The sequence below is a fragment of the Lagopus leucura genome, unplaced genomic scaffold (assembly GCF_019238085.1).
Source record: "Lagopus leucura isolate 7727_CA_CO unplaced genomic scaffold, USGS_WTPT01 Super-Scaffold_100030, whole genome shotgun sequence".
Taxonomy (NCBI): Eukaryota; Metazoa; Chordata; class Aves; order Galliformes; family Phasianidae; genus Lagopus; species Lagopus leucura.
The window spans coordinates 1,649,315-1,672,166 of record NW_024962281.1 but is presented as its reverse complement, the minus strand read 5'-3'; the positions used below and the strand labels follow the sequence as shown (position 1 = coordinate 1,672,166).

The 22,852-nt window shown below is 45.7% G+C and overlaps 1 protein-coding gene across 7 annotated transcripts in view; it reads right to left on the bottom strand.

Annotated features, from left to right (window-relative positions):
• Positions 1-22,852, bottom strand: part of RAPGEF6 (Rap guanine nucleotide exchange factor 6) — a 105,642-nt gene that overhangs the window by 81,035 nt on the left and 1,755 nt on the right. For all 7 annotated transcript variants that reach the window (XM_042881377.1, XM_042881374.1, XM_042881378.1 and 4 more), the window contains exons 2-4: positions 5,023-5,093; positions 4,399-4,455; positions 3,835-3,918 (exon numbers count right to left, since the gene is read on the bottom strand). In XM_042881377.1, the coding sequence (XP_042737311.1) occupies positions 3,835-3,918; positions 4,399-4,455; positions 5,023-5,093 (212 nt within the window). The remainder of the gene's footprint in view (positions 1-3,834; positions 3,919-4,398; positions 4,456-5,022; positions 5,094-22,852) is intronic.

Here is a 22,852-nt window from a genome sequence, read left to right as displayed (position 1 = left end):
TTTGTAGGCAACAAATGCACTACCTGAATTTGGGATAATGGCACCAATTTCCTCCACTTGAGATTTCAGAACAGCCATTTCTGAATTTCTAGGAAGGCGCAGGAAAAGAACTGTTTGCTTTCAAGACACATCTTGGATGTTTCAATACTTTGTATTTTTCCCTTCAAGGTTCAATTCTCACAGCTGTAGGAGGTTGTCATCCACATAATTGGCTTCAGAAGTTCCTCTAGGCCCTTGATACATTTCCTATGGCTAATCTTGCTGTGAGTAATCTCCTTCAAATACCCTGTTCAAATGAATTATCTTGATTAACAAGCAAGGTTAACAGAAAAACTCTTTAACTTGCTGACATGATTTTCCTGCCACAAAATCCCCCAATCCTGTTCTTTTGTTCTGGCCATCACTTTCATGTTAGGAAGAATATTCTTTTCCTACTATGCCAAGTGTACTGATAAATCCATTCTCTGGGCAATAGGGTAATCAAAATCAGGCCATCTTTGTACCCACTATTAATGATTTGCTTACACTGTTTAAAAAAGAAAAACCAAGTCTTACAGGGCTCTTATCTTCGTCATCAGATGAATGAATGAATTTTATCCTACCTGCACACAAGTCTTAATCCTCCAATCTTCAATCCAATTACTGAATTACAGCTTGCACAGAATGCCTTTCCCAAGCATCTGCCCCAACTCACTCAAGAGCCTACAGAGATGCACAGGCAGCTGCCTGCTTCAGCTGGGCTATGCCTCTTTCAGGCCTCAATCCAGATATTTTACTCTTTAATGATCTGCAGAAGGACAGGAAGGTTTTCCTGAGCTGAATATCAGAATGGTAGATAATGGATGAAACAAGACATGAAGAAAAGGGGAGCCTGGCCAGCATCTCAGCCAGGCTAAGCAATGGTCTACTGGAGTCTCCTCCATCTGTCAAGGTAAGGGCTGGGCAGATGACAGGGAAAGGACAAGCGGTGTGGGAAGGGAGCAGGAAATTGGCAGCAGGTCTTCCCCTTCCAGTCACACTTACAGAAATTGAAAGCATCTCACCAATAACTGTAACAGCAGTTTCACACATGATTATTAAACGCAGGTACAAGGCAGCTAGTTGAAAACAAAACAGATAATAACCACTAGAAAAATGGACATATACACCCCCCTCCCCCATAGGAAGTTTGTCAAATGCTCCAGAGATAAACACACAATTGGAATTACCACATCAGTGTTACAAAGGGATAATTGGAAGGGAGTGACCACCAGCCACACGCGAGGATCGAGTTTCCAACTGAAATCCATTTGCTAACTACTATCTGTTACAGTAAATGCCTCTGTCCACCCAGTTCTTTCAAAATGAGAACTATTCCAGCCTGCCTCCTGACCTTTTCAGAGCACTAGGAGGTCTCCATAAAGCCTAATTTCTCATCCCTGGTATTTATAGCTTGCCACGCATTGATTCTATTTTGGATCTCACACATTTTCCCCAGGGATGCCTCAAAGCTACCACCATCCTGCATCACTTTTGTGCAGATGACACCTGTCTGCAACCTCTCCCACCTTTGCTCGCGTGTTGACACATTTATTCCAGACTCAACAAATCAAATAGCTGGGCTTCGTATCTGACACCTGAAAGCTAAGCAGGATGCCTTCCAAAAAGGCTGCTGGCTGGAAGGACATCTCCACTCCCTTCAGCATCACAGAACTCTTCAAGGATGATTTTTTTATTTTAAAGCAGCACAGATGCATCAATATACTGAGTAATGTTTTCTTCCATACAGTTTATGTCACTGACATGCAGGTAGAGCATCAGATGCCCATTAGACAGAAAGTGCACAGCATCGAGCTCCTTATCCAAAAAGGAATTACCTGAAAGGACAGATGTCCTGTCTTTTAAAACCAAACTCTCCCTTTCTTTAGGGCAAACAATATTACTAAGGTTGGTAAGGCACATTTCTTCTAAAAAAAAAAAAAATAAAGTAAAAATCAAAGCAATACTAAAATGCACTGAGAGATTCTGGAGGAAAAACAAAAGCCAAGCACATAGACACCAGCATCACAATCAATTCAGGAACTCAGGTAATTGTCATTACTGTGTTACCAACTTCCTATTCAAAGTTTGAAATAGCTTTTCTACTCTTGAGAAGATGCTTCACACCTCACTGTGCACTGTGGGCCATTTCCACTGTTACTGCTTAAGCAGAAAGAACAAGACAGAAGAAAGCAAGGAAGAAAACGACACTTTGTGTCCTATCAAAAGGAGCATCTCTGTGATACCCAAGGGGATGAGAATGAAGGCAATGCTATGCTTTCTTAGAGACACATATTTGAGCCTCCTTTCAGAATGACTTGGCTATGGACAAGGAATAATCCATAACATCAAATGCTACTTCAAATGTAATTAAACAGTGCTAATTATAGTTATGGGAAGAATAGTACTACATAATCCAAGCACTGTTTCACTGAGAATAGCCTGCAAACCATTGGTGACTGCAAATCCCTCAACTACAAAAGTGTTACGCGAGGTATTCAGACCAAGGAAAGCAACCAAACACTATCATACTTCACTTCTCCATCTGAGATCCTGGCCCCAGAGCCCCAGGAGGACCAAGTGGGACTGGGTTGTTGGTGCCGAAGTCAAAAGCTTTGGGGGAAACAAAAAGATTCAGACAGTTTCAACACCTTTTTGCCCATCTGAACTCCTCACTGAGTAGCTATCCTTTCAGTTTATCTAGTTGCCCATGTCTGCACTTTCACTCCAAACCTTCAGCATATCAAAGGTCGGCTTGAATTTCAATTCTTCATTTTTCCTCCTCCCGTAAAACGAGAACACAGACAGGAACAGGTTGGTTATTTGGAAGAGGAGTGCGATCCCTTTCATGTGCTCTCAATGCAAGAGGGGACAACACATCCCAAGAGCTACACCATTTAAACCATAACTTGACAGCAGTTCACATAACAGAAATTTGTGACCCCTTTTCTATCTAGCAGCTATTTTTCCTCATTACCCATCATATACTGTAATGCTGTGAACTAGCAACAACAGAATTGTTTTTCTTCTTTAAAAAAGAAAAGAAACTTAATGATGCAGTTATGTGATACATTACACAAATTCAGAAAAACAACTATCTTCATATAGGCTTTAAGTAAATCTCAGCTTGTTACATCCTCACTTGTGGCACTGCTGGACTCCAGTCCAGTTGCTGGCAGGAGATGGAGCCCATCACACAACTTTTATTGTTGTTTTTTAAGCACTCCTGCCTATCCTAGAAGCACACTTTCAAGGCACAATGACACAAACACTGCGTGATGCACAAGGTCAAGCACAGCATCACAGCACAGCAAGGTCCAGCTCAAGTGAGATATCGAGCCTCTGTTCAAGCACATCCCACTGCTGCAGCTCTTGGGAACCAACACGGCTGGCCTCTATTCACTTCCTTCAACACAGAAATCACAGAAGCCATTAAAATACAGCCTCAAACCAAGGACAGAAACTGCATGATCTACAGCAGTGCTTTTGAGACAAGGACTTCTACAGAAAACAGTCATGGAGAAGGAGTGATTCAAAAGGCCCCTGAGTTAATAAGCCAAATACAAATTCTCTCAAACTAAAAAAATTCAGCCAGGCAAGACTTGATGGTTGGTGTTAATGAACGAAGGGTGGAAGGGATTTAAATGAAGTTAGCAGGACATTTCTGTCCACTGCACAACTTCAGGGAAAAAAAAAAAGAAAGAAAAAGTGACTTAAAAATTGTATTAAAAAAAAAAGTTACAGTAGCATCAACATTGGTTTGAAAACAGATCTTGACTTAACCTGGAAAAAACAACCAACTACAATTTCACCTACCTGCAAGGTGGTAAAAACATGGAGTCCTTCATGAGCACAGATCCAGAAAGCAGTATGTACCAGCATCTTGCAATAGTTTCTGAACTGTAAGAAAAGGCACCAGAAATCACTGCTATCGACCTTCTCTTTACAGCAGCTCAAAAACAACTCACACAAAGTGTTATCCCAGCAAAGCCAGGGCTTCGTGCTCAGCAGCCAGCGCCAGGGGAAGAGTGCCACCTGCTGAGCATCCCCACCACTGCCACCAGTCCCCGCTCCTCCCGAGGTGCCACCACTGCTGCCAGCCCCTCCTGAGGAGCCCAGCCTGCTTTTTTGCACTGGTTTCTTGGTGCACGCAGCCACGCTGCTGCTGCCAACGGAGGTCCAGCTGGTGGGCACCACTCAGGCACCAGCACTGCTACCCCCAGCTCTTGTCAAAGCTCTTAGCCAGCCTGACCGAGCTTATGTGTTGTAAGTCTTGTATCTACAACTGCTAAAAGAGGAAATGTTGTATTACAGCATGCGTTGCAGTGGTTTTGTTTACACTTCTGCTGGAGAACTCCCACCAGCAATATGGGTACTTACCAAAAGAGAACTTGGTTGCCCTTGTATCTCTCATAGCGAGCGCTGGATGACATTATTCTGAAGGAGAAGAAGACATTTAATTTCAATGGTAATCCCCAAAGATCATAAGCCATTAATCACCACATTTCAGCAGAAGCGCTTTAAGGCTTTAAGACCTCAAACTCAACTGTTTTTGTTCTAAATAAAGGATGTGCTTTACCAGAAAATTCAAATTATTACGGTGTTCTTCGTTAACCAAATAGATAACATTCAGCTTGTTCTTAAATCACTCCCACACGTTGGAATTAGCCATAGCAACAGAACTGAAGGCACTAAAATACTTCCAACGCACTTTTTGTGCTTTGTTGGCCTTCCATTTTGTGTGTTCTGAGATCATCTGGATGTCTGAAACAGTCAAAGGCATCTGCAACCCGGAGCTAACATGGGGTACTTCCTCCACAACCCCTTGCAGACAAATGGCAGTAAGCCCTGCCCTCATTGTCAGCAGAGCTCATTAGCTTGCACTCTGTGCCACAGCACTGCAGTGACACAGCTCACATTCTGCCACCTCTAAGTGCAGGCAGAGAAACCCCTGCTCACCTCCACAGCACACAGCCCGGCAGCACCACTTCCACAGTACTTTACCTCAGCTGATGCTCCCTGAAGTGGGAGAGTATGTCCAGCCCATGAAGGAAGGAGTAGATAGTATTTAAGTCCTAAGAAGACAAAAATAATATAAAAAAAAAAAAAGATGTGAGCAATTTCGTTCACAGCATCTAATCACTTTTTCATTACTTTCTCCAATACTTTAGTAAGTTCCACAGCCTCATAGGAAATTGCATTGATGCTCACAGCCCAGCTCAGCAGCCAGGCTGGGATGCACAGAATGCTCACACTTCAGCTGCTGCAGCAATGGCTGCACAGTTACCTGAGCAAGGCTCTGAAGCAGCCTGCTATTAAAATACCTCTGAAAGTATGATGTACATGAATGGGTACTGCAGCAAATGCGGTATAACAAGCAGTATGACTTCTCATATTGGATGAATAGCACCACTAAAACATTTTAACACCTGTTTAAAGAGGCAAGAGATCAGGCAACTCTGTAAAAATGCTTTGCTAAGAGCAAAGAACGTGAGAAAAGCTAAACCATACAGCACAGTGCAGAGGGCTACAGCACCTTTCCATAACACGGTACAAGTGACTTTGCACCCATCTCAGACCCAGCTGCAGCACAATGGGCCTCTGGCTCAGCCCAGCACCAGCAGCTCCTCCAGCACACTCTGACAAAGGCACAGAGCACACAGGTTTGGATTCATCTCCCTCCTATTGCTGTGAGGGCTCAGCATCACACAGCCACCCGTCAGCAGCTACGGACAGAACCAACTTTCATGAAGCAACAATATTCCAACATGCAGATGATTCCACGTGAAAGACAGGACTTCATGCAGAACAGGTAATTAGGAGAAGCAGCAGTTTGAGCTCCTCTCTGAACAGAATGCCTTCTATTCACCAAAATATCTGTGCTGTTGGTACAGACCACACGTCAAGGGAAGCTCACGAGGGCCATTCCTCACCCTGGTTTCTGTCCTGAGCAGGTAGGCTGCTGGCTTTAACAACGTGCTGTGCGTGTTATACACCAATGAGTCTCCAGCTCAGCCTCAGAAAATATGCTCTGAGTTCTCAGCACTGCACTTATACAGCATTTGCAAAAGAGAAATCAATATGAATGCTAGCATGAAAATTTACAGTGGGTTTACTTTAGGAAAGTTCTTTGGCTTAATACCCAGTGTTTAGAAATATAGCGGATACGGACTGTCGTACCAAATGAAAGGTCAAATGTAATTGCAGGCCACGTAAAACCAATAAAACTCCCACTTTTTTTTTTTTAAATGTCATTACCAAGCCCATGAAAGTTAAACAGAAGGCCTGAATGCTTAGCATTCATATCTACAAAGCTAGGATTTCCCACCGCCCAGCCTCACTGCAACACCAGCTGCCCACCACCACTGCTATGAGCTGTTCAAGCTGTGTGCAGACAGAGCTGGTGCTCCTTCATTGCTCTGGCTGCATCTCCAAGAGGTGACCGCATCCTCAGGGCAGCGCTGCCCCCGGAGCAGGGCAGCTCCTCTTCATAGAACAGAGCACGAGACCAGGAGCAGTTACTTTAAAAACCTGATGTGTGCTGCAGCACCAGCCCAACACATAACCACAGCACAAAGGGCAGAGATCACTCCTGCAGATCGCCGCGGCAGAAAGTGCCATAAAAACAACAATGCCAAAGTACAACAATAAATGGCACACGAGCAGAACTTGGAGCACCCTGAGAGCTTACAGGCAATCTCTGCCAACGTATGAAATGATTGTTAACAATAAAGCCATTCCACCATGTGCACACGGACCAAGGTCCAAGTTGTTGGGTTATTTTTTTTTTATTTCGTAATCTGCACTTTTAGAGCTTTTAACCACCCTGAAACTAAAACACCCTCTAAATAGTACATCCCAACACGCTCTTCAGTCTGCAACAGACAACTGCCCGCCCCGGTTTCCTTACGGAGGGGTCTGCCCATGTTTTCTGTCCAGCCAAGTGACATTACAAAGGGCACAGAAAAAGCAGTGGTTGTGAACGCTGCCAGGATGGGCTTGAGAGCCATGAGGGCTGGGATGCGGATGCTGCAGCAATCCCTGTGCTATGGGCACCTCCCCAGCAGCAGCATGCAGCGCCGCCTGCACACTGTTACTCACCCAGGAAAGCTGCTGAAGCACAGCTCACCCCTGTCCTAAGGACAATGGGATTTCACAGCCTTCTTTGAGTTTTATTTGAGTTAACTTTTAACAGCTTAACATCCACTCTCAGTAAGGAGTGCCCCTGCCACCCCCTGAGGCTGTATCACCTCCATGGATTAAATGGCGAAGGCAAGGAGAAGCTGTAGGGGTTGGGATGGAGGATCCAGGGACAGAGGAAGAGGATTTGTTTTGAGAGTTCTGCTCACAGCTTCTTCTAAACAAACCAACCACAGCTCAGCCAGCACAACTGCTCTCTGTTAGAAGCACACTCACATGCCATAGAGTAGTAAAAAGGTTTCTAAACCCTCCTGGGATGCTAAGGGCACTCTGGAACAAGGATGAAATTACTGCATCAGAAGTAAACATCAAACAAAAAGCTGATGTTCTGTATGATGTGACCCCAGCCAGGTGTCCCAGTAACACGTGGTTATTTTAAAACACCGAGCAGGAAATCTGTTCTGTTTCGAAGGAAAGCAGAGTAAACAGTTCCAACATGACCTCATTGTTGTGCATTCTGATAAATCACCCCAAGAGCCACCCTCAGCAGTCAAAGAGGTACCAAGGAAACTGAGGAAGCCATAAATCCCTCCACAACCCTTCTAGCACTGCCCAGCACATTACATGCAAGGGCTGAGGAAGGAGCCCCCAGCTACACCTGGTACACCATGCAGCACCAACCCAGAACTCTGGGCTTCAGATGCCTTCAATGAACAAACTGGCCTGAAGATAAGGGTTTTGACATACTCTGGGACAACAGCTGAACGTCTGAATTAAAGTAGTTATTTAAAATGTCTAGATTTCAGTAAAGCAAACAAAAGCAGTTCTTAGGAAACAGACAGCAAGCTGCCAGCAGCTCTCCTCCAGCCTGCCTTGCCTCACCCCGCAGTGATTCAGCAGGCTCCTTATATAGATTGAATGCATCTTTCATTAGGAATCCCGCCAGCCTCAATACAGACTTTGTCACCTGTAGGGGGTGCAGCAGAAGAGAGGAAATGTTGCTCAGCATGGTTTATGGTTTTCATTGCTTCCCTTCCTGTTACTTCACCAAAGGCTGGAATCCGCACCGTTTCCTTTACTCCCTGTTTAAGGCCAATTGTAAAAATAGTCCTCCCAAATTCTTTCCTGATGGTGTAACACAAGAAATAAAAACACAGAAACATTCTCGAGCTGCCTGACCCACGTTCCGTATATCCAGAGATCACTGTGGCAGAAGCACTGACCCCAGGACGCACCCAGCTCTGTCCCTCACGTGGGAACAAATCCATCCCTTGGCTGGGTGACCACAGCAGGACAGGACACAGCTGCTCCAGGCCCCCACCAGTACGTGCCCTGCTTGGTGGCGAGGCTATTTGACTTTATTAACGTTTACATGCAAAATAACGCTGCCTTTGGGCTCTCCACTTTGAGCCAGGCAGCACACCAAGAGCAGTAATTCCCTTTAAAGCACCCTCCTGCCTAGCTAGCGGCCTTTAAAAGAAATGGATACACAAAGCTGAGGCGTTGTTAGGGAGAAAAGATGGATCGCTCCATCACACAGCACTTGCACAGGACAACAGAGCTGAAGGAGCATTACTGAGGAGCAAAGCATGTCACACCTCTTGATGCAAGAAATACCAGAAAATCCAAAAGCTAGCCTGAAGTGCCTCTTGTCCAACACAGCAGCAGCCTTGAATTGCTCAGGCTGCTCCCAGTGACGTCTGTGTGAAGTGAACTGGTTCAGCTGCTTCAGGGCTACACAGCATTACTCAGGAAGAAATCAGAATGTATTTCATGAAGAAATCTTCTCTCTGAAGAAGAGCAACAAGTGAAACCTCCCTGGTCTCAATTAGCAGTCTGCTCACTCCGGGCGTTTATTTAAGAAAAGCTGAGCTTTCCTAGGATCTCGCTAAAAAACCCTGAATTGTTTACGATGACTTTATAGCACAGGATCACTGCAGGCAGACAACAGAACAGCTTCAGATGGCCAAGGGACAGCCTCCTCATGTACCCATTATCAGACAGCTCCAGGTATTGGCCGTGTTAGGACATGATACTGGGCAACATCCCGGGCTGTTCCACCCCACGTGGCCCAGCTGGCACACGCTGCTCCTGCCCACTGTGCTGCCCTCATCCAGCAGGAACAGATGCAAGGAACAGCATTTCTGCTGTGAATGCAGGAAGTACAACTGACAGCATGAGTTAACAGCACAGCCACCAAGAGGAAACTGAAAATCTGGATTCAGTTTTTCTGGACTGTCAGAAGTAACGTTTGCAGGCCTGGATTGGTTTTTCTTCCTGCAAACGCAGCACGTCTCTCAAAGGGGCTCATGCCGTTTCCTATGTCTTAAATGCACTTCCCTACAACATGCATGCGTGGCCACAGGCACAGACTTCAGAATTACATTTCACCCCTAGGAATAGAAGCATCCTTAACACAAGTTGAAAAAGGCAGATCTGCTTTAAGAACGGAGGCTCCAGAGCCACCACTACAGCTTATTTATAGGCAGAAAGCATCGCCACGCGACTACTCATTTCCAGGAGAAAAAGCAAAAAATAAAGCAAAGTTCTTCTATATGAAAATAAAACAAAAAGCGTCTCTGCTCCCCAGCAACTCCCCCACCCAGAACAGATAAACAGCCTCCACCCATGAACCCTGGACCGCGACGATAGAAGACTGTGGTAGAAAGAAAAACACTTGAAGAATGAGGGAGGGAATTTATTTTTTTTTTTATTATTGTTTTTACTGCTGTTTCATCACACTGAGTCAGCACTTCTGGAGCCCCCGCTTTGCACAAGAGGGAAGAAAGAGCAAAATCTTCCTTTGGGTTTTGCAGAGCAGATCCTGAGGCTCCAATTGCAGGGCCAGGAGCATCAAACAGCACAGCTCCCAGGCATCAGTGGGTATCTGATGCATGGCTCTTATCAAGGCTCAGAACACACGTACAGCTATGGAAAGTCACCTTTAAGGAAAACACTGCTATAAAGCTACCATACACTCATTACTTCAGTTTTAGTACATCTTTCAGATTTTTATGTTGAGCTCAGAAAACCAAAAGCAAGCTGAGCTCACAGCTCAACCACATGGGGAGCTCAGAATGCCCAGAATTAGTCACAGCACTCACACCTACCAAGGAGCAGGGGTTCCTATCAAGTGTTGTTCAGTAAGAGACTAAAGAACACAGGAGCAACAAGTGCCAACAGGTGAAAAGGGAGCTTTCAGGCTTGCAGATCAACCCCTGCTTCCTAGCCGAGCAGCTCACTGCTGATCACTACCCGCTGCTCCCAAATAGCTGTACTTGGGTTAAACAGGCTTCGTCCCAGCCCCAAAGGCACCTGCTTGCCTGCTTCACAGAGAAACTAAGAGGAACAGGTTTGAAAGCACAAGGGGAAAAAAAAAAAAAAAAAAAAAGAGAATCGGGCAGGGAGGGCCTGAATTCTGAAACCCTAAGGAAGAGGTTCTTATTTTATAGGAAGTTTGGCACAGGAACCCAGGGAGAAGGAGAAAGGAAGCCTTTGATGAAATCTGAAGGTCCATTACTGACAGCTCTGAGTGCCTGCACACAGCTTGCTCCACCAAGCACCTGAGTACATGGTGTGGCCATGCTCATCCAGCACAGGATTAGCTGGTGCTGCTTCCCCCTCAGCCCTGCTGGAGCTGAACTCAGCAGCAATGACATTCTACCACTGCTCCATCTTGCACCAAACATCCGTCACTAAGCTCTGTTTGACGTCACAAGCTCAGAGAAAGACTAACAGGTTGAACAGAAACACTTCATTGCAATTAGTTCCCAATAAATTAACGCCAGGAGTTTTACATAAATGGGTCATCATAACATGTGGTTTTGTAACAGTGTATTTATGATTTTTTTCATATATCATGAAGTATTTCTTGCGAAATCAAGGAAGCAAAGATAAAGTTTGTCAGGAAATTAAGTTTTGCTTAATAAATAATACTGAAGTCAACATGAGATCTCTCACCAATATTGTAACTTGAGTCACCTGCTCAGATGCAGGCAGTGGAAAGGAACCCAGCTCTGCAAACTGTCTCGAAACAGCTTGGTACAGCAGCAGAGTATTAAAGTCATCACACTGCTTCCAGTTAAAATACTGTGTTTTCATTCATCATTAATGACAAGGCATCAGCAGGTTGGGGGGAAAAAAAAAGAGAAGATAGCAATTGCAAACAAAGCACGGCATGAAAAGTAAAGCTCTCTCACAACCACTTTCAATTAAACCAATGAAGGAGTAAAAGAAAAAGTCAATCTCCAGCTCCTTCATACCCACAACGCCATTAGAGATGAGAAGGAAAGCAGCAAGGAGCCGAGCAGCAGCTCCTGCTGGAGGGCCCAACACATGGGGAGCAACCATCATTCTGTCCCAGAGAGAAGCTGTGATTATCTGAATGCTGATCCTGATAGCTAAACTCCAATACAGCTACAACAACACACAGGTATGTCAGCAGTTCTGTATGTGTATACACACACATCCTCAGCAGAAAAAAGGGAAATCAGTAGCTCTTAGTGCCCTTGCCTGCAGGGCCACAAAGCAAGGCAGGTTTACCCTGCTGCCACACCTGAACACAAACTACTGCAGCAGAACTCAGAATGCTGGCCATTGGCTGCTGCTTTAAGATCTGCTGCTGTGGTTCTCAGCAATACCTGCATCAGAAACCACAACGGAGCTGAGGAGGAAATTTAATGATGTAAATATATGAAGAAAGGTTTGAAGCCCAATCAGTGGTAGTATGAGAGGTACAGGTATCTTCCCTGCTAATTACAAGTGATCATTTAACCATCAGAACATAAAATGAAGAGGCCATGTTGGGCTTGAGATACATGGAAGTTCTCCTTCAGCCAGCTCAGAGCGACCAAAAATCAGAGGCTATTTATTCTTACCTACACGGACCTCAAACCAGCCAAATCACAGCTGCACCATTCCAGTGAAACCACAGTCACCACCCATTTGCAATGCAACACCCCCAGGGATTCCTCCATCACCTCACTCTCCATAAGAGTTAACAGTACTCTACGGATATAATAAACCCACTTTTAAACATCAGTATCTCAGTGTTGAATAGATGACTTCTGCTTGCTAAACTGCCATTATTCACTGCACATGAAAAAACACCCAGTGTTAACTTATTCTGAGCCCCAAACAGGTTTCCAGAAGCAGCACCATGCATTAAGACTCAGACTTTTGTTTCATCAGCTCATGTTGAAGGCAGGCACAGGGTGAGGAAATGCAATGCTGGGGCCACCAACAGAATGCTGCAATGCACCATTACAACACAGATCTCTGGACAGTTGTGCACGTGACAGGAGACATGGAGAACACACACAGCCCCATACACCCCTCCAAGAGGAACAGAAGGATCCTGTATTGCAGCTCAGGCATTTTACTCAATACGACTGAAATTTGGGCACCCATATTCTTGAGCAGCACTCACTCACAGCACAGCAGTGCTCAGTGGGACAGCCAGCCCTCAGCACCTCAGCACCTCCTGGGGCACCCACAGCCCTTCTTCAGGGCACAAGCACCCATGACAAATGCTTGAAGGGGAGAAAAAAAGAAAAGCATCATTAATGTGCACCATACTGAGTGCTAAATGCTGTCACCTCCAAATTCTCTGCAGCCACGCTGGCAGGATTTGAGAGATGTAAAGTAAGGGAAGTTTCCAGCTTTTTTAAGATGGTAGTCATGCTGCCCTGCCCAGACTGCTTGCTGCAGGTCTGCTGTGCTCCATCATCCCCTTTCAGGCAATGTGCACAGAGAAAACCAGCAGCACTTGTGAACACCACCCATGAGTGGGTCCTTTGCTTCCGTATGAGGGCTGCCCAGCTGTGAGAAGGACCACTGTGTCTTTCACAGAACCCCGAATCAAAGACTAAATGTAGCTTCTAAAAATTCAGAGTGCAGCAAGTCAGAAATGTGAGCACAGTCTCCTCTTTCTTGGGCAATACTTACAGCATAATGGCATGTCTTGTCTGAAGGAAAAAAAGCAGCAGAGGGACAGCCAGGTTCCACCAGTGAGGTTTGCAGGGCAGATGGGGTTACATACACTGTTGCTTCTGTCTTGGAAGTCGTAATTTTATAGACAGAGCAGCGACATGAAAACACAGCTTTTCCTAAGCTTAAAGCTTTAACTTGCATGCTCACGTGGGCTTTCTTGCATCTACAGGGCTATTTTCGATAACTTTTGTTATTAAGGCCAGAAAAAATACAATTAAAAATGCTGCCAAAATGTTTCTTTAGGGAGGACAGGGCAGGATGCCATAAATTCACAGGACGTCACAGCACAGGAAAATCTCAAATGGAAGAAGGTTCTGGTAGCAGGCAGTGACAAGACAGCGTTCTTCCAAAATGCTGATATGGTTGGATGAGATGAAGGTTTTCAAATAATAACTACTGACCTGTGACTCACAGACAAAGTAATTATTAGCCAATAATTTGATATCACAGACTTATAGTAAGAAGAAAATACCAAAGTGTGATAATTTAGCTATCCAAATATTCCTACCCTGGAAAATGCTTCCACACAGCTCTTACTCTACGCTAATAAGCCCCCTGCACCTTACAGCAGCTCACAGCTCACACACTGAGCTCACACCCAAGTCTCACCTACAGAGGTGCTGCCCACAAGATAGATCCTGGAAACTGCCAAAGAAACATTGCCCAGGTTCCAGGGTACAGCTGAACAACTGAGCACAGGTCACAAGTGACAGGCATGCTGCATCCCACCCTCAGCTCACTGTCACATTTTCTCATTTCCTCCTTTACAGCAGCACTGTCAATGATGGTTTAGTTCAGTAAATGGGCACCCACCAGGACAGGAGGAGCTTTAAGCTCTGCTCCCAGCAAAGCTGGGCTGACAAAGCAGCTACAGAGCACGAGGGGAGAGGACCACCTCCTGCACAAGTACCAGACAGTCCCACCAGCTCAGCAACCCCATAAACCCTCCTGCAGCCGCCCTGTGGGTCACATGTAACATCAGCTACACGAGACTTTGCTGAAGGAAGCATTATCAGCACAAATGGAAGCAGAAAGTTTATTGACAGGAGGTCAGTGGCCTAACACAGGACTGCCAGCTTCCTTCCTACTTCAAGTGGGAAACAGGAACAGAAACTCCCTCCGCAACAAGTTGGGAAGATCACTTCTACTTGGCCAAACCAAGGCAGCCTATCACCAGGCTGTGACAAGAGCATAAAAACCCTCCCAGTCAACATCCAGCAGCAGAAGTGATTCAAGACCTCACAACTCTGAATACACAACACACAGTAAAGGCAGAACTCGCTCTCCAGCTCTTGTAAATGCAAATTGTCCAGGTGAAAAGTATTATCACAGCCCTGGAACTCTGTCTGAAGGAATTCCTATGTGGACAAAAAGTCAAACTGTACATGCCACAGCACAATGCAAATATCCTTTCCCTGCAGACCGAGAGGACCAACATTTATTAACCATGGAGGACGGGACTGCCTAAGTGTCAACACTTTACAGCCTTGTTTTTCCAATTAAGAGATAATTTTGTAAGGCAGTTATTTATTTTTTTAACTTGTTCTGCTACAACTTGATGCTCTCTTAACACGCTAAAAGACAACCAACAACTGGCAGAGCTAAGGAACCTAGAAAAGTCAGACGCAGGATGCCACATAGCTTGTGCATGCTTCCCTGGATTAAGGGTATTTTCAAAATACTGTATTGAAATCACCAAGAGGAGAAGCAAGGTGAATCATGGTTTCAGCAGATAGAGGAAAGCCCTCTGTACTTTAAGCCTGAGGTCACTGGAACAAGACAACCACCCAGTTCTAGGAATAACTTGAGTGAGAATGCAGGCATTAGCAAAGCAGCATTACGGCAACAGCAAACCTCTTATGAGAAGAGCCATCAGAGTTCCTGCTATTCTTTATAGATCTATTCTGTAATGTACTTCCCAATGAAAACAAGTTTGCACGTGTGGAGTGTGAGAGGAGAAACCCTGCAAGCTGGAAGCTGACCCAGAAAGTTCAGTCCTCAATAGCATTCAGCTTCTCTGCCACCAACAAGACCAGCACAAGCCACTTTTTAATGCTAAGAGACTCATTTCCACCTACATATTACCAGCTCTTCGCACTCTTAGGATGGGATTACAGGCACACTGCGTGCACAGGATTATCAGCCAGCACAAAGCCTGCCATGGATGCCCAAGGCAGCAGTATGCCATGGATGCTCACTGACTGCTCCAAGGTATTGCTGGCTTCCCTCCTGGGAAACAGGGCCTGGGCACAAGTGAGCACTTTCCCTTCCAGTTTCCTTCTGCACCACACTTACTATTCCTTCAAGACCGAGCGTTATTTTTCATTTGTGCTGCAGACACCCAGCTGGCCTTACATAAAGCGATACAAGAATCAGTTGTGTCAAAGTTCAGTATTACAGAAGGACTCCTTGTAGAGCTTACAAGAAGCGAGTTTTGCCATACTACTCCAAGGATGTTCTTTTAAAAAGAATTACATTTTTTATGAGGACTTTTAGTTAGCGTGGTATTTCAGGGTTTAATACTGTCTCTGAGGAATTGAACCACCTACACGTTTTGACTGCCTGCCCTCCACCTTTTTGCAGTTTTGGAGAACAAAAGCAGAACAAAAATGTATTTTTCTTCCATTTGGCAACATTTCCAAATGCCAGCAGTACTTGCAGTTCTCTCCCACCTCCCTCCACACCCTCTTCTCACCCTTCCTTTCTGTTCCAGCATCTCCATGGAGTTTCTATTGCAGGGTTAGTAACAAGGCACTGGGCTGGTCTTTTAGCTCAGATTAGGTTTTGTAAAACACTCTTACTACATAAAGGCCCTTAAACTCATTGTTTAAATTCAGATAACGCCATGGAAGGGGGGGTTATTTTGTGGGGTTTTTTTTTCTTCCAAGGTTACATTACATATTTCAATGTTAATTCATCAACAACAACTTTTTCTTAAATAATTACTCCGCAGATGTAACTAAGTGCATGACTCCACAGCATGAGGAAAGACAGGCATTAAAGGAATTAAGTTCAAGAAAGAATTCCAGGACTGCCTGATAATTTCTGGTTTCACTCCTACAGCTGTCACAGCTGCCATTAAAATGAGAAACCAGTTTTTCAGGAACAGTAACTGGAAGCAAGGATAGGAAAAGTCATCTTAGAGCAACACCACTTCCAACACTCCCTGGAAATCACTGAGAAGCTGTGCCACCTCGATGCACTACGGCTTTGTTTGCTGCTTTAAGGATGTTTAAGACTTGGATGATGCAGAAGCTGTATTATCTTGTGAAAATAGAACTAAACAGCTTCCTAGGGGAAAGCTGCAGGGAGCAGTTATCTGCTCACCAGCCGGGCACCCAAAGCCATGACTGCCCACCCATCAGCAAGAGAGCATGCTGTCACTGCAGCACTACGAGTCTCCACTGTCAGCAATATTCAGAAAATAGGAGCTGTTCCAACCTCCTACAAGCCAGATTTACAGCCATCTTATCATCACAGCTTAGAAAAACGGGCCTTGCAATATTTCATCGATTAACTCCCTGACCTAATCTGCAAAATCCTCTCTGCTGAGCCCCCAGTCCTCCGTTTGCTGTGAAGATGATCAAGATGCAAGCTGCTGTCATCTCTGCTCCTCACAGCTGGGAGTTTTGGGATGCAAATCGCCACTTTGGCCAACAGCTTGAGAAAGATCCACAAATACTCTCTGCGTGAGCTTCCAGCATTCACTAACAGCCCCACAGTGAAAACAGCGAGGTTCTGTTTGATGGTAACAGCCCAGCTACAAAAGCCTTGCTGACAACTGTACTGCGAGGCCAGAAAACCCCAGAACCACTGAGCAGGGCTTCTAAAGCCAGAACAGAACACAAATACACAGGGAACAAAAAAATAAATGCACAAAATCAGATGGATGGGCGTCAGAAGACCAGCAGGTGAAAGGGGAGAGACTCAGGGAAGGCTGTGTGCTCCCAGAGTCATCTCACAGGAAGAGTGAGAGCTGGATGTATTCTGGAGAGATTTAATTAGGGATTCTTACCAACACCCACACCAGTTTCTCAAATTCCTTTAACCCACCAGCACTGAATCAACAGGCACAACGCTAATGAAATGGAACCAGAATATTTCCCTGTGCTGGGATGGTAACAGAACGCAAAGCTTGAAAAAACAAAGCAAGGAAAAACAAATCGGAGCCTGCTTCTGGCCGAGCTGTCCCTGCATGCACCCAGGGCACACAGAACACCAGGCACGGGAGGCTGCCCCAGGCTGGGGCCCATAAGGCTGGCCCCACGCATCACACCTGTAAGAGGCTCAGAAAATAGCTTTAAAATGCTTGTTGTATATTCATATACCTGAAAAGGCAGCTAAACACCACACATTTGGCAGGTAACAGATCCCTGTCCGCACACACGGAGGCACAGTGCGGCCACACCAAACCTCCAGCTGTGTGGCCCTGCTTCCTTCAGATGCACCACAACGAGCAGCAGCAGTGGGATGGGAGGGAAAAGCAGCTTGTCTCTTTGCTTAACGACACACAAGAGAAATACTGTGCTCTCCTAGCACTTGCTTAAGACTTTCAGATCCCACAGCCTCATCTCAAGGCATGCATGAAGCCACAAGCCCAACGGTGCTGCTGGCCTCGCTGTTCAGGCTCAGCTTCATCTCAGCCCATCAGCCGAGGAGCAGCACTGCTTCCTGAAGACAAAGGAGAGGCCTGAAGAGACCCACTCACTGCTGCCCCAAAGCAGAGCCGTGTTCTTCCTCCCCACCTCGTTTCCACCAATCAAACAGGCAGCTATGTAGAATCATTAAGGTTAGAAAAAAAAACCTCTACGATCAGCCCCAACCCAGCCCACCATGCCCACTGAGCCATGCCCCTCAGTGCCACATTCACACTCCTCTAGTGGAGTCAACATCCATGGAGGTCTTCAAGGATGGCAAAGAAGCTTTTGGCCTTGCATGCTGTGAGACACCAAGCCCAAACCCTGAACTTTCTGCAAACAATGCCAACACACGAGCCATTGTCCACGGAGTTATTAGCATGCTGTAATTTGATCTCCTCTTTAATACATACATGCTCCATATAGCAGACTTCCCATTACATGCAGGAATTCGTGTGAGTCACGGCACGGAGCAGTTGGGAACTGTGCACCGAGCAGCAAACTCAGCTGGTTCAGGCTGACCACCAAGCAGGCTGGAACAGGCAGGAGAAAAGGGCCAAGGAGCCAGCTTACACTGAACGACCCTTCAAGTGCCGTGCATGCAACCCAAAGGCATCACCTGTAGAAGCACCACCTGTACCCTTCCACTTGCACAAGGCCGGAGGTGAAGACACTCCATACTGCAGTGCCAACAGGAGCAGAGGTTACAGCCTGCTGAGACTCAGGCTCTGCACGCCAGGAATGCAGCAGAAATGCCACACTGTAACCATAAAACAGCACAGTTGTTATAAAAACAACTAACCTCAAGAGCTCAGGCACCTCCACTCACGTTTCCACCTGAGTCTGTTTCACTCCTGCCCCAGCAGTCCTACCCAGGGCTGCTTCCTACCACCTCACCCACAAGATGGGTTGATATGGAAACTCATGCTAAAAACAAAGAAAAGGAAAAAAAAGAAAACCACCACCCAACAAACAGTCGTTATTTGCTCCACTTGTTTCATATTAAATACTTTGTACAAGGGCATTTTGTTAAGACAGAGTTGAAACTTAAGGAGCAGCTATTCATTAATACCATAATGACACTTCAGCAGAGCCAGGGTACGTACAGAGTCCTGAAATCTGATTTATTTGCCTGGAATCTAAATTTGACTGCACTCAACAGGCCTTAACTGTTAAGAAAGCTGGAAAAAAAATACTTATTTGCTCAAACCACCGGCAAAGCTCCCTTGCAGGTACTGCAGACAGACAACAGCTGCAGAGCATCCACGCCAGACGCCCTGTTCTGCAAACATGGCACTCCGTCCAAGACTCAGAGTAACGGTATTTGCATCTGAGACATAAATAATCACAAGGCGAATATGAGCAACACTGGAAGAACAACAAAAACAAGCTCAAAACTTGGTCAGAAACAAACAAAAATCCCTAAGAGGCATTCAGCCTCTTACAGAGCAGTATTTACACGTTAACATTTGGTTAAAAAAAATAATAATAAATTGGTAGATGCTCCAGTGCAGTAAGTAGGTTGCTCCAAAGTAATGCCTCATAATTATTTCCATGGAAAGTACGACAGATACAAAGAGCACAACTCCATACAGCAAGTTCTCCGCTACACAACACTCTTTTCAACACCAGTGGCTGTGCGTTTCTGCCAGCAGTGAATAAGAGCTGCATGCTGTGCTCATACAAACCTGCCCCAGCAAACCCCCACCGCTGCTGTCACCACTGTTCCTATGCACCATCCACTGCCTCGCTGTGCTGACAGCCACTGCTTGGTCTCCAGAAGCATACTGAAACCACACCACATCAACAAGCACTTCTGGTCGGGCCAAAAAGCAGGCAAACCAACCGTACTCCTCAAGTGAGGAAAACAACTGAGCAAAACCACAGAAAAATGCCACTAATTTTAAGCGAGACTTTGCACTCCAGAAAGGCGTGAATCCTGCGCTCAGCCACGACAGATTAGCAATGCCAGATAATTTCATTACCCAGAAGAGAACTGTTGCTGCCAGCCTCAGGAAGGGGGCACTACGCACCGCCTGCACCAGCCAGCAATACCTGCATTGACTGGGCTCTACTGGGATTGTTGGAATGAAGGATGGAGTAGGATCCATCAGAGAGCACCACTCTCCCCCATCCAAATTCACCGAGAGCTGTCAGCCACTAACATGGCTCATTTTTTCACAAGGCTGCATGTAAAGTATTCGTAATTGTATTACAACGCTTATATTCTTGTAACTGCAAACAGTAACTGTTGTCATGAGTACAGAAGGGCAATCCGCATACAGCATGGAACTATCCAACCAGGAATTTATTAGCAGTAAATTGCAAACACATACAGATACATTTGCAATCTCCTTCTCAACCCAGAGATAACCAATGCAACGGGGGAACGGCTGTTTACAAGGGTGGACAGTGATAGGACAAGGGGAACGGTCTTAAGCTGAGACAGGGGAGGTTTAGGTTGGATATTAGGAGAAAGTTTTTCATTTAGAGGGTGGTGAGGCACTGGAACAGGTTGCCTGAAGAGGCTGTGGATGCCCCATCCCTGCAGGCATTCAAGGCCAGGCTGGATGTGGTTCTGGGCAGCCTGGGCTGCTGGTTGGTGACCTGCACACAGCAGGGGTCGGAAGTGGATGAGCACTTGTGCTCCTTTGCAACCCAGGCCATTCTATGAATTTGAGATGCCTCTCTCCATCCCGTTGCAGCTGCACACAGACCAGCCCAGGGGCCCTGCAAGGTGAAGAGCTGAGGATGCACAGAGCTGGGCAGCCCTTCAGTGCACTGCCTGGGAGCTCCTTACAAAGGCATCAAAGCACAGAGCCACAGAAAAATCTGCTATTTCACACAGCACAACCACTGCCGTTCAGCTGGGGCTCCAGAACTGCTGCCTCTTGACAAAGGTTTAGAAAGCTTGGCTGTAAAAGAACTTATCACTAAATAAAACCAAGAGGTAAAACCTAAGACAGAGGTTAAGCAGTAGGAAACCATGGCAAGGGTCAGGTTTCCATTGTCACCCTTTGCCAGTTTCGGAAGAGCCAACACACAACAAGGGATTTTTATTAAACACGAAGCAGCACATGCAGCTTCATTCAGTGTGCATCCCTTTTTGGGGTTAGGATCATTGCAAGAAGCTCAGGTTTGTAGTGAGTGTGCAGTTCTGATTACATTAAAAAAACTGCTCAAGAACGACACTGTCATCATCAAACACTGCTACAGTGAGAGCTGCACAAAGCACCAATGTGAGCAAAGCCAAACCCACTGCTTCACCTACAGAGTTTACAGAAAATGAATTAAAAAGGATGAAAAACACCCATCAAAATACGAGTTATTTCTGGAAACAAGAAGCAGATGTTCTCCTCTGTTTGGCTCAGCTGTGCTACAGTACAAGAGTGCCTTTGTTATGCTGTCAGCAATAATGTATTTTATTTATTACAGCCATTTTATAATGCCCATCAATGCACTATTTGTGCATGATTTAGATCCACGCAGATCTAAATCTCTGTGTATGAGCTGTCGAGAAGCATCACATGCACGCTCCAAATAGCAGACTGTTATGACACAATTGTGTAAATTAGGGTTTTTTTTTTTTCCCCTTTCCACTGTATTAATAAAAAGGGAACAGGAAGAGGAGGAGGAGTCGGTATTGCCAAATCAAGTTGAATTAACATTAATCACGAATACCCAGACAAGACATAGCATAAAGTTAGGAAAATACAAGAGCTTACAGTATAAAAATAAACTCTGACTCTTTGAAGCCCAATAAAAGCAAAAAGCTTTCTGGCCATGCAAAGGCAATGTCATCCAGAGCAAAGTCACGAAGAACTGAGAGATGCCTGCATTGGGAAAGGGATCTATTGGAGCTGGAGGACAGCACGCTCATAGGAGCTCAAGGGGAAAAAGAAGGAAGAAAGAGAGGCATAACCACGCGCTGTTTTACTCTATCAGCCACTCAGACCCTACCTGCTGGAGGCATTAAACCACTCCCAACAGACCAACATCACAGCCTTCATACGGATCAGATAAGGAATTCCAGGCCTCAAAAAAGTGAAGCCTTTAATGAGAGAGCACACAGTGCCATCAACGTTCGCCCTTCCCTCCCAGCGCTTTGAACAAGCCATTTCCTCCTATGGAAATGCTCCCAAATTGCTCGTTCAATATCCCCACCTGCGACACGAGGCACAGAGCGGGGATGTGCAAAACAACACACAGCCATGCATGGAAGCACAGAAACACCAGGATTTCCCAAATCTGAGCAGTTCTGAGGGGAAACTGAAATTGCTACACAGAGCAACAAAACAGCCATCAAATTGTATCAGTGAGCATTAGCCATAACACCAGGAGCTCAGCAGAACAACCAGAGATCAGCCATGTTAACGCACCAAGCATCTGAGCAACAACACCCAAAGAAAAAAAAAAAATCAAGTGTGTACATGCCTAATATGCATAAGTTATGCACTTTCCCAATTAGCAAGCACTGGAATGCTACCACAATGCTGAAAACTTGCCCTAACAGACATTTTTCCAAACAAAAATAGTTGTTGCGCCGATAATTAAAGTTTTCACTCTGGCAAACCATCAAGATATTCTCCAAAATAAGTTGTATAAAGGTTTTAGTATCTCCCTGCTTCGTACCCTAGGTCTCACAAACGAACACATTTTGTCAAGATAAAGTCCTAAAAGTCATACAAAGAATCACAGCACCCTGAAGTGAAAACTGACGTGGTGTCATTTACCTGTACTTTTCCACGAGCTGATGCAGGCACTGCCCGTGCCACTAATCAGCACAGCCCCAGCCTGTAATTTGGGACAGCCAGGTGAGCTGCAGGATCAGGGAGGAGAGGAGCAGGAAGGGACCAACGGGGACCAAAACCCACCAAGGTGAGAAGTTTCAGCTCATCACCACATCTCAGCCACAGCTGAGGAAGAACCAGGGTGGTTTTCTCCTGCGTGCAGCTGGATGGATGCCCAGGGAGGTTGTGGATGCCCCGTCCTTGGACGTGTTCAAGGCCAGGTTGGACGGGGTCCTGGGCAACCTGTTCTAAATGTGTATGTTTGGTGGCCCTGCC